Source organism: Brachionichthys hirsutus, chromosome 7 (genome assembly GCF_040956055.1).
Source record: "Brachionichthys hirsutus isolate HB-005 chromosome 7, CSIRO-AGI_Bhir_v1, whole genome shotgun sequence".
Taxonomy (NCBI): Eukaryota; Metazoa; Chordata; class Actinopteri; order Lophiiformes; family Brachionichthyidae; genus Brachionichthys; species Brachionichthys hirsutus.
This window is the reverse complement of record NC_090903.1, coordinates 10,289,566-10,302,292: the sequence shown is the minus strand read 5'-3', so window position 1 is coordinate 10,302,292 and position 12,727 is coordinate 10,289,566. Positions and strand designations below refer to the sequence as shown.

Below are 12,727 nucleotides of genomic sequence, written 5' to 3'. Positions count from 1 at the left end.
CGCATCACGTGATAGACCGTTCACAGAAACAGAGCACATTAAACAACAAATCTTTATTGGGATATTCAAACCAAAACAACTTAATTTAAATTTTGATCCCAGCGAAACCTGTCACTGCACAATATTTGAAAAAGAAAAAAACAAAGGAGAAGGTAATAAGTGAAAAAGTAATAAAAAGGAACAGATAAACAAATACAGAAGAAAATAAATGGAGGTGTGTTGATTAAGTGATCAACAAAAGAAAAATGTATTCATAGACAATTTTCACATTTAGCTTTAATTTCCACAAAAGACAAAAAAAAACAAAAAACGATTTATTGTAATTGTAGTACAACGAAATGTAGATTTCAAATCAGACCATGCTGTTCTAAATGCACTTGTAGATACACAGCAATGTGGACAAACTGACCTCTGAGTTTGCAGTTTGCATTGAATGTTGCCAAAGTATTGCACAGTTGTTTCAGAAATGTTAACTCATCATCCACATCTCATTTTATTCACAGCATTACTGGTGTTACTGAATATCAAAAACACCAGTTGCATATTGACATGAATAAACACCTTCCTTGCATGTACCCATCATCTATGTTTTACATATGACCCATATTTTCTGAAGCAATAAGGTTTCATATCCTCTGAATTGAAACTTTTCACAAATTTGTACAGTTAAAATGTGTCCAGTAATTCAAATGTTAGAAAAAGATTCATTCAAGGCGCAGGAGGTGAAGGTAGCTTTAAAACCGAGTGGGATAGTTGCCTGAGCATGTCCCTGTTAAGGATGAGGTCTGAATCATGGTTCGATCCGAAGGCTGGGACCTCTGCTGGGGGGGGGGGGGGGCGACAGACAAAAATGTTTGGCTTTTTGTTCATTTCATTTCTAATTAATTTTGTGAATTAAAGTGCGTTGTGTTTAGCCACCTCCTTTGTCTACAAAAAAATCAGAGGCCTTGCTGCGTTTACGTCTCGAGCGCCTCCCTTCCCGAGTCGTCTCCTGCTGCTCGCGGCGTCAGCTGCTGCAGGAGCTCTATGTGGAGCTCGACGCGATTAAGGAGAGGCGCGTTTTTCTCAGCTCGCAGCAGCTTGGAGTAAACATCCTTAAAGGTTTTCAGCGTCTCCTCATCCTTATTGCTGTAATAAATAAAACACACAAATATGTTGCAAAAGGATCAGATTACACACACACACACAGCCGAACAAACCAATAAAAGGTCTTAGATCCTCACCATGGCTTCTTTTTCACCGTCGTCATCAGCTTGATCAGCTGCAGCAGCAGGAAGGAGAAACTTGGCTCAAACACACCTATTAGCTTCATCACTTCCTGGAGGTTCAGTCCTGAGGAAGTGCTAGAGGCCGCTTCAGGAGATTCTGCTGACTCAGCAGGGTCTTGTTCACTTAACTACAGGCAAGAAATTGAAATATATATATATAAATAAGTTGCAGTGTGCGTTTAACGGAAGCGTCGCTCCCCCTTGCTGCTCGTATAAACTCACCTCCGTCTGCTCTTGCAGCAGATCGTTATGAATAAACCGGAACGCATGTCGCGTTTCTGTCATGATCTCCAACGCTGCCGTCAGACTCTTCAGCTTGGCCGCGCTGCTGCTCTGACCTTTGGAAACAAGCACAAGTGTCCTCCAAATTCAAGCCTTCTCTGAGCAAACATTAGCGACGGCACCACCGTCACTCAACGCGACGCACGGGAAACTCACCTGCCATAGTAAACTCGGCGAACGCCACCCTCTCCAGAAGCGTGCGGAGCAGCTCGCAGGGAGAATCTTTGAGGCTGAGGAACAGACAGACGGCCTTGCTGTAGTGAAGCTCCGCCAGGCTGCGATGCTGCTTCCTCAAGTGTTCATCCCCCACCTGTCACACAAGCAGGAGTCGGAAACCAAGATAATCCTGCTGGATGTATGAAACGCATCCCATCGCCAGATACTTCGTTCCATACAGTATCTAAGGCCGTTTTCCTTTTCTCTGACATTAATAAGAAACATGAAATTTTAGTGTCTGTATAGGTTTCCCAAGTCATCCAGGCCGAGGCCAATCGAGAGCCTTCATCAGCTATGAACCAAAGAAGCCGCTTGGATGAGCGGTGAAACGTCTTCATCCAAACGTAAAACAAGTCTTCTTCGTTTTTGCACTACTATTATAGCTTTAATATAACCGCGTATCCGTTTGCTGCCTCCCACCTGGTTGCGGAAGCAGCTGTGGTACATGGAGGCCAGGCGGTGATGGATGGTGGCGGCTCTATACTGGTAGAGCGGCTGGCGAGCAGACTCCGTGTGCAGGTCGCAGTACTTCAGCGACTTCGTCATCGCCTCCGTCACCTCCCGTTCGATCTGAGGAAGCCGTCCATGAGAGTGAATGCTTATACTTTCCAGGTTTTTTTTTTTTTTAAGAGTTTACGTTCATTCAGAGTATTTGTTCAGTCCCACCTGTTCCTGGGCCTTCCTGGACAGGGGGGCGTAGTCCTGCAGAAGTGTAGCCAGGGTGAAGTAGGTGGTGGACAGCTCCCAGTTCACGCTGTCCCACACAGCTGGGTGGCTCTCTCGACACGACAGCGACCTCATCGCCCGCAGGTAGTAGTCAATGGCCTGGGGCAAAGACGGGAGGAACCGTGAGGCGGAAATAGAAGATCGAGCCAAGTGCAGTGTGAATCGGGGTTCGACGGCGCACCTTATTGTAGTAGAGGGCCTCTTCTGGTGAAAACTCCCCTCTGTTCCGGTCAGCAGACGTGGCACAGTGGGCCTGAGCACAGATCCTCATCAGCCTGCCGGTGTTGCACAGCAGTAAGGCCGTGTTGGTGCTGTCGCCGATGGCCTCAAAGTCCTTCATGCCTTTCTCAAAAAAGGCAAAACTCTTTTTCCACAGCTCCTGCTCGGCTACAGTTACCGACATCTTCACTAGAAGAGGAGGGGGGGGGGGGGGCAGTCATTCTACTTATATAAGGGACTACTGAGGCTCGAAGTTTACTGTTCACCGTCGAATCACCAACGCACCTTCTTTCTCGGTCTGCATGGCGGCAGCCTGGTTCATGTAGAACACTCCCATCTCGTTGCGGATGTTTCCGAGCCTCTTGAGCACCTGAGCCAGCTGACCCGAGGCGTGACCTTTCAAAGCCTCGGAGACGAGCAGTTCGTGCGCCGCCTCGTAGCACTTGTTGCCGACAAACAGTTGGTACTCCGGATCCGTGGCCAGGTCTGTCGCCATGTTGAACGCTGGAGAGGAAAAGGATCGACGAGTGAATGATCGAAACTTGAAGAGGAGCACATTGAGAGCGTCGGGATTCTATTTCAAACGATGGTTAGGAGCTAAAAATGGACGCGGCTCTAATTCACTGCTTCTCCTTGGCGACTGACCCTGGCAGCTGCTCTCTCTGTGCAGGCTGTGCAGGAGCTCCTGGTCCTCCTTGGTCTGGTAACTGTATTCCTCCAGGTAAGCCGCTCTGTTGTTAGCGTTGTGGGCCAACATTAACTGAATGTCGCCACACAGAGACAGACACTGGCTGTGAAAATACAGCACATGTGGGTGCAGTGTACCACTTACTGAGCAATATGCATCTACAGAGAGGAAATAGACACACACACACAATAATTAACCATTATTAAAAAAAACCAGCAATGCATTGGTGTAGAAAGACGAGTTATTATTAATGTTATTCGTGTTTATCAGACTAAATTGGATGTAAAAAATCTGATCCTGTATCAATAACTTTACACGAACAGCAAATGTCAAAATTAAGGCCGGTAGAAAACGAGCAATTATTGCAACACGTTTCTGGTGAGACTTAAATAAACGTACCATAGCATTGCATAGAGAGCTTGATATAGCGCAGAGCTCGTCCGTACTTCAGCAAGTTGGTGGCCGCGTCCGACAGGACATAGTAAGCCTTCGAGGCCTTCAGGAAGAGCTGCAGCTTCAAACGGTGCTGCCACGAGCCGGGGATCATCCCCGATCGCGTCGGCTGGCTCTGGTCCGCCTCCAACGGCCCCGCTGGTGTCGGCGAACACAAAGGAAAGAGATGCAGGGTAAACCGTAAGCAGCAGGTGCTCCAGCCATTTCCCTCGTTAAACATAAGAAGACTGACCTCTTTCTCGGAGAGGAGAGATGCCAGTTTCAGCAGCACAGGCTCCGGCTGCACTTCTGTCCTCATATTTGAGAGGAATGGGAGTGTAAGGGTCGGCCGCTGGGAGATCACTCTCCTTCTTGATGGTGCCATCTACCGCCTTCAGCCCCTGAGCGGTAAACATTCATGAGATTATTAACACATTCAATGGGAAACATCCCGTCACTGGCAGTGAATGAACATTAGATGCAGATATTCACCTTTAGTACGTAGCTCAGGACATGCCTGCATTTCTCCTCCTTGTCTTGAGAAACGGGGAAAGCACAACTCGGCTGCAGGGATCAGACGAGAGAAGATTACCTTTAAATGTTTGACAAATCAACCTCTAGATTCCATTTCGTGCTCTGGAGAGACATTTGGAGAGGCACCCACTCTGATCTGGTGGGTGGATTTGTACTTCTCCGGGACGGACAGCTCTCCTACGGAGCTGATCACAGCCACAGCTTTACGGTCATTCCTCGAGCTGTCCGAGCCGTTTTCGTCGCTGTCCTCGGTAAGCTCCGCCTCCTCCTCTTCCTCCCCATCATCATCATCGCTGTAGCTGTCTTCTGAACCACCGACACCGTAGGACTCTGTTCCATCTTCTCGTGGAGGCTCGTCGAGCTGGAACAGCTCCGACAGCATGTAGTGGGCTGAGGCGACAATCTGGGGGGGGGGGGTCTAAGAATTTCAGCTGACCTTTAACTCTCACTAACATCTTTATAAATCCACGCTTACCTGAGGATGTCTGTCCTGATCCAGAAGTTTGATGCAGTTTAAAAGGAGAGTTCTGATTGTCCCATAATGCTTTCTGCCGTGCCTCGCGTTCAGCATCAAGTTGCTCGCAACTCTGCGCCACAAAGCAGATGAGAATTACCTGCTGTGCGCCAGTGCATGCAAATCTAAAGTACTTGTATATATGCAATTAAATATTTGAAGGGGTTAAATAAATGTTCTTGGTTCATGCAACAAAATGTAACGTCATCAATTCCAAGACTAAGCAAATGTGCTTTCCGTATGAAACCAAGGACACAGATCTCTGTTAACGCAAGTATTATTATTTATTTATGTAAAATATGACTTTCATTATTTATATCATATCATTTATAATGCAACTCCGCTCCTCTGACTGTTCCATTGACTTACTTATAAAGTAACACGGCCACAGGGAGAGTGAAGGGATTCTGACACTTCTCCTCTTCCGCTTCCTCACACAGAGTCGTGAGATCATAAAGCTTCACGATGTCGCTCCCACTGGCTGAAAGGTATCAAATAGGATTAAGAGATTATCCAACTAGACAAGTGCTTATTGGAGCATTCGATTTCTCTTTACCTTTGAATAGCCAGTAGGTGTGACCCTCTTTGGTGCAGTTGGACTTGAGGAAGGAGAGGATGTTTTGGGCAATGTCTTTAACCACCCTCGTGGAGAAGGTCGAGTGCTCCAGGTGAGGTATGTCCTCCGTTTTAATCATCTCGTATTTCTGTTCATGAAAACAACAAAGGCGCAAACATGGAAGAAATTACTACCTGGGGTTTTCTATTATATATATATATATATATATATATATATAAAGTCCTGAATATTTAATGTTTAGACATTAAAAATATATGTTTTATTCAACTGTACAACTGTAAAGTATTAAAATAACCAACAAAGAATAAAGAAACGCTGAACAGAGTCATTTACCTGGACGATGCCGTTGACATGGAAACACATGACGAGCTCTGGAACGTTACACATTAGATTGTCGAGCCAGTAGTCAATACCTGTAAGGATGTTTATTGGCTTGTTGTTGTCCCTGAAAAACACAGTAAAAAGTCGAGTTACATTACGTGAGATAAATAAAATGGAACCAGTGTTAAATTCTGCTTAAGGGAAAGCATTCAGAATTGAAGTTTTTCCTTCACCCGAATCATCTCACTAAATAATCTGGTTTGGCATCTTTTGGCCCAACTTTAATATTTTCTGTCTTTGTAAAATAATTTACAATCATAATAATAAGAAGAAAACGTTTTCTCTCTTAATTAGTTGCAATTTCAATTAAAAGAGTTTAAAACTCCAACCTGAGCCTCAGACTGACGGCGGGATAACGCCCTCCTCCGAAAATAGGCATGTTGGATCCAACCAACATGTGGATATCCTCAAACGTCCACATGATGTTTCGAATAAAGTCATTTCTTAAACCCTGGAAAACAAGTCACATAGAGGTGTAGGTGTTAGCGACAAAGCTGAAAAACTGATCACTGCTACAGTCGCCATCCTGTGGTGAGGATGAGACGCCGAAGGACCACAATCCTCGTTATTAAACAAATGATTTCTTGAATTTGAATTCTAAAGCCATTGTTCCTGCAGCTGGCACATTTATTTAGAACGATGCCTAGAATTACAAAGACAGTGTCCATTATGGGGAGACAACACTGTAAAAATGTGTACTTTAGCTACCTATTGGAGTTTTTTTTTTATTACCTGACTGTTCTCCCCTTCATTGAAGAGCATCGGGAGGTTTTGCTCTTTGGACACAGATGCAACCTGGTCCAGAGCATACTTGCTGTCCACAGGAATGCTTTCCTGCATATTTATTAGAAGCAAAGTTGTCAAAGGAAATGTTATTTTTCTAAATACAGAAGGCTGTTAGATAAACTCCACTCTACTGCAAGTGTAGGAGACCACAAAACTACCGTCTAAATGCCAAAAGGGAGTACCTGTTTGGAAACGCCTGGTTCTTCTGCATCAGTCGATGTACTGGTGAAGGTGGTGGGCCACGAAGATCTCAACTCCTCTGTCCCGTCCTCGTCTCCATCATTCAAGCTATCCGACACAGGCTCCGCAGCCCCTTCGCTGTTTATGCTAGACAGGAGTCGTTTTGGGAAAAGGATGAATAAGAATTGCCTGAAAATGTCGTGCGATGCCCAATTCAAGCAATGCCAAACGCTGACCTGTAGTAGAGAAACTTTGACAGGATTGCTTTCTGATACCAATGCTCTTTACTCTTCTTTTTCCTCTGCCACTTCTGATCCATTAGCCGTTGGTAAAACTCTTTTAACCATGTCCAGTCTCCCGTCTACAAGAACCAGATAGCAGGAGATGGCAATGTACTGTATTTCTCTCACCGCATGCACTGATCACTTTAAATCCTACCTGAATTTTATGTCACATCTACCTGCATTTTCTTATATTATTATGTTGTACTACGCACCGAACGGAGCAGTGCTCCTAATCTCTTTGTATATCCACTATGCAAAGACAATAAAGGCTTTCTATTCTATTCTATTTCTAATCACTTAAAAAAAGATTCTGTTATGAAAGAAATCGTTGAAAATGATCTTGAAAAAGCTAGAATAAAACTGTCAACGTCTGGAATAAGCCCTGGAGTACCTGTGAGGAGCTCATAAAGAGTTCTTGAATGTCCAGATCATCCAAAAGCAACGTCCTTCCCACCCGGTGAACAGCCATACTGACGTGGGACTTGCTGTAGGGGATTTTTAAAAGCTTCTTGATGTTCTACAAGTGATGGAAACCTCTGTTAGCATCCCGCATGCTTCTAACACAGAAGCTTTAGCTTTGAAACGGCTACACAAACCTCCGAGTCCGACACAACGTCGACATCATCCCCGACACAGTCAATGAAGTCGTACGCCATTCCAAAACTACAGAAGAAGAAAAGAACCTCAATAACCGACGAGCGTTTCTAAACATAGATTAATAACTAAGCGTGACATTTATTGTGAGGCTGAAGCAAGAACTGATCTCTATAGAGAACAACAAAGCTCTACACTTATAGTAAAGGCATGTCTAATGATGTTACACCTGGAAAACGGTTTGCTCTTGCTGCTGGACCCTAATATGGTCGTGCCAGCACTGCCAAGTTGGGGGCTTTCCCTCAGCCAGTTGGCCGGGGGCAACTTCAGGTCCGTCTTCTCCTGCAGGAGGGCGTAGCTGGCAGGAGGAGGGGCCGCAGAGTATTTGACCACAGCACGACTCTTTATTTCACTGTTGCTTGTGCATGCTGCAGCGTCCTGCAAAACAACGGAGTTAGAGATTTAGTGAACCCGCCGGTTCGTGTTTCAATGATCAGACTGAAGAGTCTAGCCCCCATCAGGAATCCTTGACTAGTAAACGGGTTTTCATGGTTAGCGCACTTAAGGGATTAAAAACACACCATTTTGATTTTTTCGTGAATTTGTTCCGGTGGCTTCTGTCACTCACGGAAAATTACTTTCAATATTTTTACTTAATTTAACCAATTTGCGTGAATGAAAAGACAAAAACAAAAACAACTCGGGTGACAGGACTAGAGCGTACATTGAGTAACTTGTGTCCCACATCAGCATCGATTTCAACCCTTCTCCGAGCAGACTGCCATTTTATAGGGGTTTGGAAAACGCTGTCAGACACAAGACAACCCATAACTCATAATCATACGAGAGAACAGGAAAACATATCGATGATCCTTTGATCTGCTGCTCACTTACATGTTTGCCGTGGTCGCCTGTGCAGGCCGGAGCGCAGACGTCTTCCTTCGCATTATCCGAGGGAATCCCAGGATCCCCCGCCGGTTCGCTCATACTGGACACAACGACCGTTGAAATAAGCGCGTTCTTAACTCGAGGCCCGAACCATGACTTGGGACACCTCGCTGACAGTTTACATTAGCAAGCTAACGAGCAAAACAAGTCACGTATGTCAATAAAGTTGTCTTTAGCTTAACAGACTAGCTGATTACCACTGACTCCTTGACGTATAAAGCGGCGCTAAACGATGCTAACATGAGAAGCTGCTCTTTTATTAACCTTATTCACGTTTAGCCCTAACTTCACCAGTTCAATAACCCAGCTGCTTTTCCCTTCTACAGCAGGGCAGGCTCTCGTTTCAGTACGAGGAGGAAAACATCAACTTCCGGTTCTTTGATGCAGAGACTATTTCGAAAACATATAACTTTAAACAACAACATCCTTAAAAGAATTAGTATTGATAGATATGGAGCATCGCTCTTGTGTAGAATGTAGAATATTATCAAATGATGAGACATTTATTCCAGTCGCTGCGCCTTATTAAAAATCGTTTTATACGACCCGGAAGTACTTCTTGAGCATGTTACTGTCGTATTTTATTCTGAAATATAATCACGTGATTACCCACAGAAATGTAAAAACGTGATTAGCTACACGTTATAACTTAAAAATAGTCACAGGATATATAAAAAAAATACACCGAAAGAACGGTACTGTTTAATTCTTCAGATGCTACAATCAAAGGTCCAGTTTGAGTTGTACTTCATCCCAGACTTCATTTGCAGATCCACATGAAATTAAGTTGGAATTCTCCAGCTGGCAGTAAATTGTTGGCCTCCCACACAGGCCGCCGCTGCGTGGGAGGCCAAGTGAAAGGCTCACCATGCAGCTAATCCCATAGGCGAGTGCTCATCACCACATCACACACACACACACACACACACAAACACACGCACACGGGTCCAACTGTCTTTCTCAATTCAATCAAGCCTTATCAAGTCTTTAAATCAACATGTGCATTATTCCCTGAGAAACAAAAGAAAAATGCATTAAAATGGATAAGAGTGAGAAAATCCAGGATTCACTCTGTTAGCTGACTTAACAATGATTTAATGTGACTGTTCTGGCTTGAGACCAGTCACCCATCAACTGCCATAGAACTGTGGTCAGTAGTTTTTGCACAAGTTGCTGACAATCGCCCAACAAACGGACCTCGACCGGCGGTCCTGATGTGAAGAGTTTAGGTGATGAATGTTGGGCTGTTTCAGCTGCAATTAAAGTGCAAAAGACAAGATGCCAGTATTATAAATGCTACCCTGTGGGTATATCATTTTACATCAGCCAAGCTTTTGTTGGAATTTTGGCTTTTTCGCAGGACTACTCAAAAATGACTGAACAGTGTCTTATTTAATAAATGCTTCTGTACCTCATTGATAAGTTGCATAAAAGCATTTCTTTATTTCTTCATCATATCCATATTATTATTATAATAATTCACGAACTGAAAGCTATCCATTTGTGGTTTGCGCCATCACTGTGGTCGGAGCGGAGGGATGGATGCTTTTAATAGTTGTGTTCTTGGAGGTCAAACCAATCCCCGACGCTGTTTTATTTTTGTAGTGACCGCTGTTGTCCGACAGGTGGCAGTGTTGGATACCGGCGACATGCTGCAACAACAACTGAGAGCAGCTTCCCACGTGAGAAAGCAGGTCACCCATTAGGGGCACGCATTAGACCAGCGGGTCAGCGGGAAATGACGCACAGAACTGAATTACACAGTCTGTTCACAGGTTGCTGCCTATTACAGGAAAGGATGATAATTTTTAAGTATTAAAGGGGGACTTTAGGAGTTTAAAGACAAGAAAAGTTCAAAATGATCAAAGTCCTTATTTGCTAGTTGTTTGTTATGTGATGATTATTCTATCCGCAGGAAAGCAAGGCAAAACAAAACCATCAAAACAAAACAAAAAGTCATTTAATTATGTATGTTCATTAAATGTGCATCTTCATGGGCCTCTATTTATCAATTCAACAGCCGACTGTGGTTTAAAATAGTTTCTTTCTTCTCCGTGTCTTTGATTTCATGGCAGAAATAATGTTGAAAATGAGGATGAAACGAGAACAGCATGTTGTCGACTGTCATAAAGGAATTTTTTATTTGGCTACCATTTCATCTGACTTCATCAATAAAACTCTCAGATGCGATCCTTAAACATTTGTCTCCGTGCTGCAAGCGAAAGGCCGACAGTTTCAAAATCAAGTTTTCACCCTTTAGTGTAAATGGGGCACAGCCTCCGAACCGTTTTGACCCCTCTGTGCTTGTCAAAAAAGGACAAAATGGAGCGAAAATGGCATCTTTACATATCAATATTGGTTTTAAACACATTACCATATGCATGTGATGGATTTACAAATGGGACAAACATTTGGACCACAGCACAGACAAATATCTTCAAGCACAGAGCTCTCCAAAACAGCTGAGCACTTAAAGTGGAAAAAGCATTTTTTAAATGCAATGCATGTACAATACGCAGGGCTTCACTGGCTTCAATCACGCTGCACTGGTCAGAAGGCATTGCATTAGGATGCACTGCCAGTATAAATTTAAACTGCTCCTTGTCAAGGACGACCGACATCGAGGGAATCCTCTGAATGAATTCTAATAAAAAATGACTGAATAATCAGTTCAAGTAAAAAAAAAAAAACGTTCAAAATTCAAATGTAAAAGTCATGGAGGCAAAAACAAAGACAGAACAGATGCAGTTGCATCGGTTGTGTGCACACAGACTGAAAAGCTCAAGTCGTTCTTGGCTGGAGTGCGTAGATGTTAAACACACGTACACCAGAGCTGATGTGGAATTACGCGCCGCTGCTGGAACACAATGAGTCCGTGGAATCCGTCGAGGCTCTGCCAGCATCAGGAGACCATGGAGGGCGTCTGAAACGTGCCCGGAGCGGTGTGTCAGAGCTGGAATGTGTGAAAAGGTGCTTTCCCTGTTTGCACTTCACCGCAGACACAAGCTTATTATAACATAATAAAGGGCCCGTCTGTGAGGCGTCAAATAAACAGAGCTGGATGCTCCTATAAAAAAAGTCATGTATTTAATATGACTACATGTATTTAACCAAAGAAACAAAAATAACAAAACACTTGATTGATATCCATTTTGTAGCACCATGGCAACATGAAGATAAGTGATGGGTTTGGTATTCAATGCAAAGTGAATAAATAACAACAATCCTCTGCGACCTGCAAGGTAAACTGACAACTTGAGTTCTGCTCCATTTCCCTTTATCTTCTCATTTCACTTCCAATTATTCAGCAACTTCACTGGTTATTAAAAAAAAAGAGATATTGGATTGGATATTTTAGCATTTCATTTGAAAAAAAAAAATAAAAGCATAAAAAATCTTAGGAGAAGAAATGATGTGAATCACGCTGCCGCCGCTCCTTCTTTTCTAAATGTCGTGCTCCGTGCGTCAACTGGTGTTTCGGAACATAAATATTTAAATAGTTAAATAGTTCATTGGTACCTGAGCAAGGACAACAATGCCCCTTCTAGATAAGGGCGTAGCACCGAGATGAGACATTACCCCCCCCCCTCCTCCATCAGAGCTGAAGCATCCAAAAAGGTCTCAATTGACAGTTAGTGCAAATCAAGAAGTCTCAGTCTGTTCGGGTGAGATCTGTTCATCCGTGACGTCAAGACCTCGTCACTCCTTGTGAGTCTTTGGTGGTCTGTAGGGCAACACCGGCGCAGGTCTGAAACAGAGCGGGCAGCCATTTAATCACGTAGCGAAGTATTACACGTACAGGATGAAAAACAGAGCGATTTATTAGGAGATAAAGCAGCTGGCAAAGCTCACAAAGGTCAGGAATGAATTCGAGTGAAAAACAACTGACCTGCTGGGTAGCGGGATGGCGGGTGGAGGCCTTGGCACAGTGGGGATAGGTATGGGGAGGGGTCCGGTTGCTTGGATGCGACCCCCAGCCGCGATGGCGCTGCGAGTCAGATGAGCGCTCCTCACTAGTGGGTCTGCAGGTAGGGGTTTCTGCGGCGGGCTTGGTTTCTCAAAGTCCTGAAGAAGAAAGAAAAGCACGGGCCATCAATT

The 12,727-nt window shown here is 44.1% G+C and overlaps 2 protein-coding genes across 2 annotated transcripts in view; both read right to left on the bottom strand.

Annotated features, from left to right (window-relative positions):
• Positions 1-34: 34 nt before the first annotated feature.
• edrf1 (erythroid differentiation regulatory factor 1) lies at positions 35-8,693 on the bottom strand. The gene is made up of 25 exons (XM_068741149.1): positions 8,576-8,693; positions 7,911-8,119; positions 7,684-7,750; positions 7,479-7,604; positions 7,040-7,164; positions 6,806-6,950; positions 6,570-6,671; positions 6,167-6,288; positions 5,790-5,901; positions 5,436-5,583; positions 5,249-5,360; positions 4,841-4,952; positions 4,496-4,768; positions 4,324-4,395; positions 4,085-4,232; positions 3,799-3,990; positions 3,357-3,557; positions 2,997-3,215; positions 2,674-2,900; positions 2,433-2,591; positions 2,187-2,336; positions 1,707-1,860; positions 1,491-1,606; positions 1,224-1,396; positions 35-1,128 (listed from the first exon to the last, which is right to left on the bottom strand). The coding sequence occupies exons 1-25, from the start codon at positions 8,666-8,668 to the stop codon at positions 957-959; spliced, it is 3,729 nt and encodes a 1,242-aa protein (XP_068597250.1). The 5' UTR covers positions 8,669-8,693; the 3' UTR covers positions 35-956.
• Positions 8,694-12,328: 3,635 nt separating this feature from the next.
• Positions 12,329-12,727, bottom strand: part of adam12b (ADAM metallopeptidase domain 12b) — a 49,052-nt gene continuing 48,653 nt past the window's right edge. Inside the window, 2 exon segments of the mRNA XM_068741095.1 lie at positions 12,329-12,377; positions 12,519-12,694. Coding sequence (XP_068597196.1) covers positions 12,329-12,377; positions 12,519-12,694 — 225 coding nt within the window.

Excerpts from the sequence above, each read along its gene's own strand:
- edrf1 (XM_068741149.1), bottom strand. The coding sequence starts at position 8,668 with ATGAGCGAACCGGCGGGGGATCCTGGGATTCCCTCGGATAATGCGAAG. Across the intron at positions 5,584-5,789 it reads ATGTCAACGGCATCGTCCAG|AAATACGAGATGATTAAAAC; the intron begins GTAAATGACTCT and ends TTTCATGAACAG. Across the intron at positions 1,607-1,706 it reads CGCCGAGTTTACTATGGCAG|GTCAGAGCAGCAGCGCGGCC; the intron begins GTGAGTTTCCCG and ends TTGTTTCCAAAG.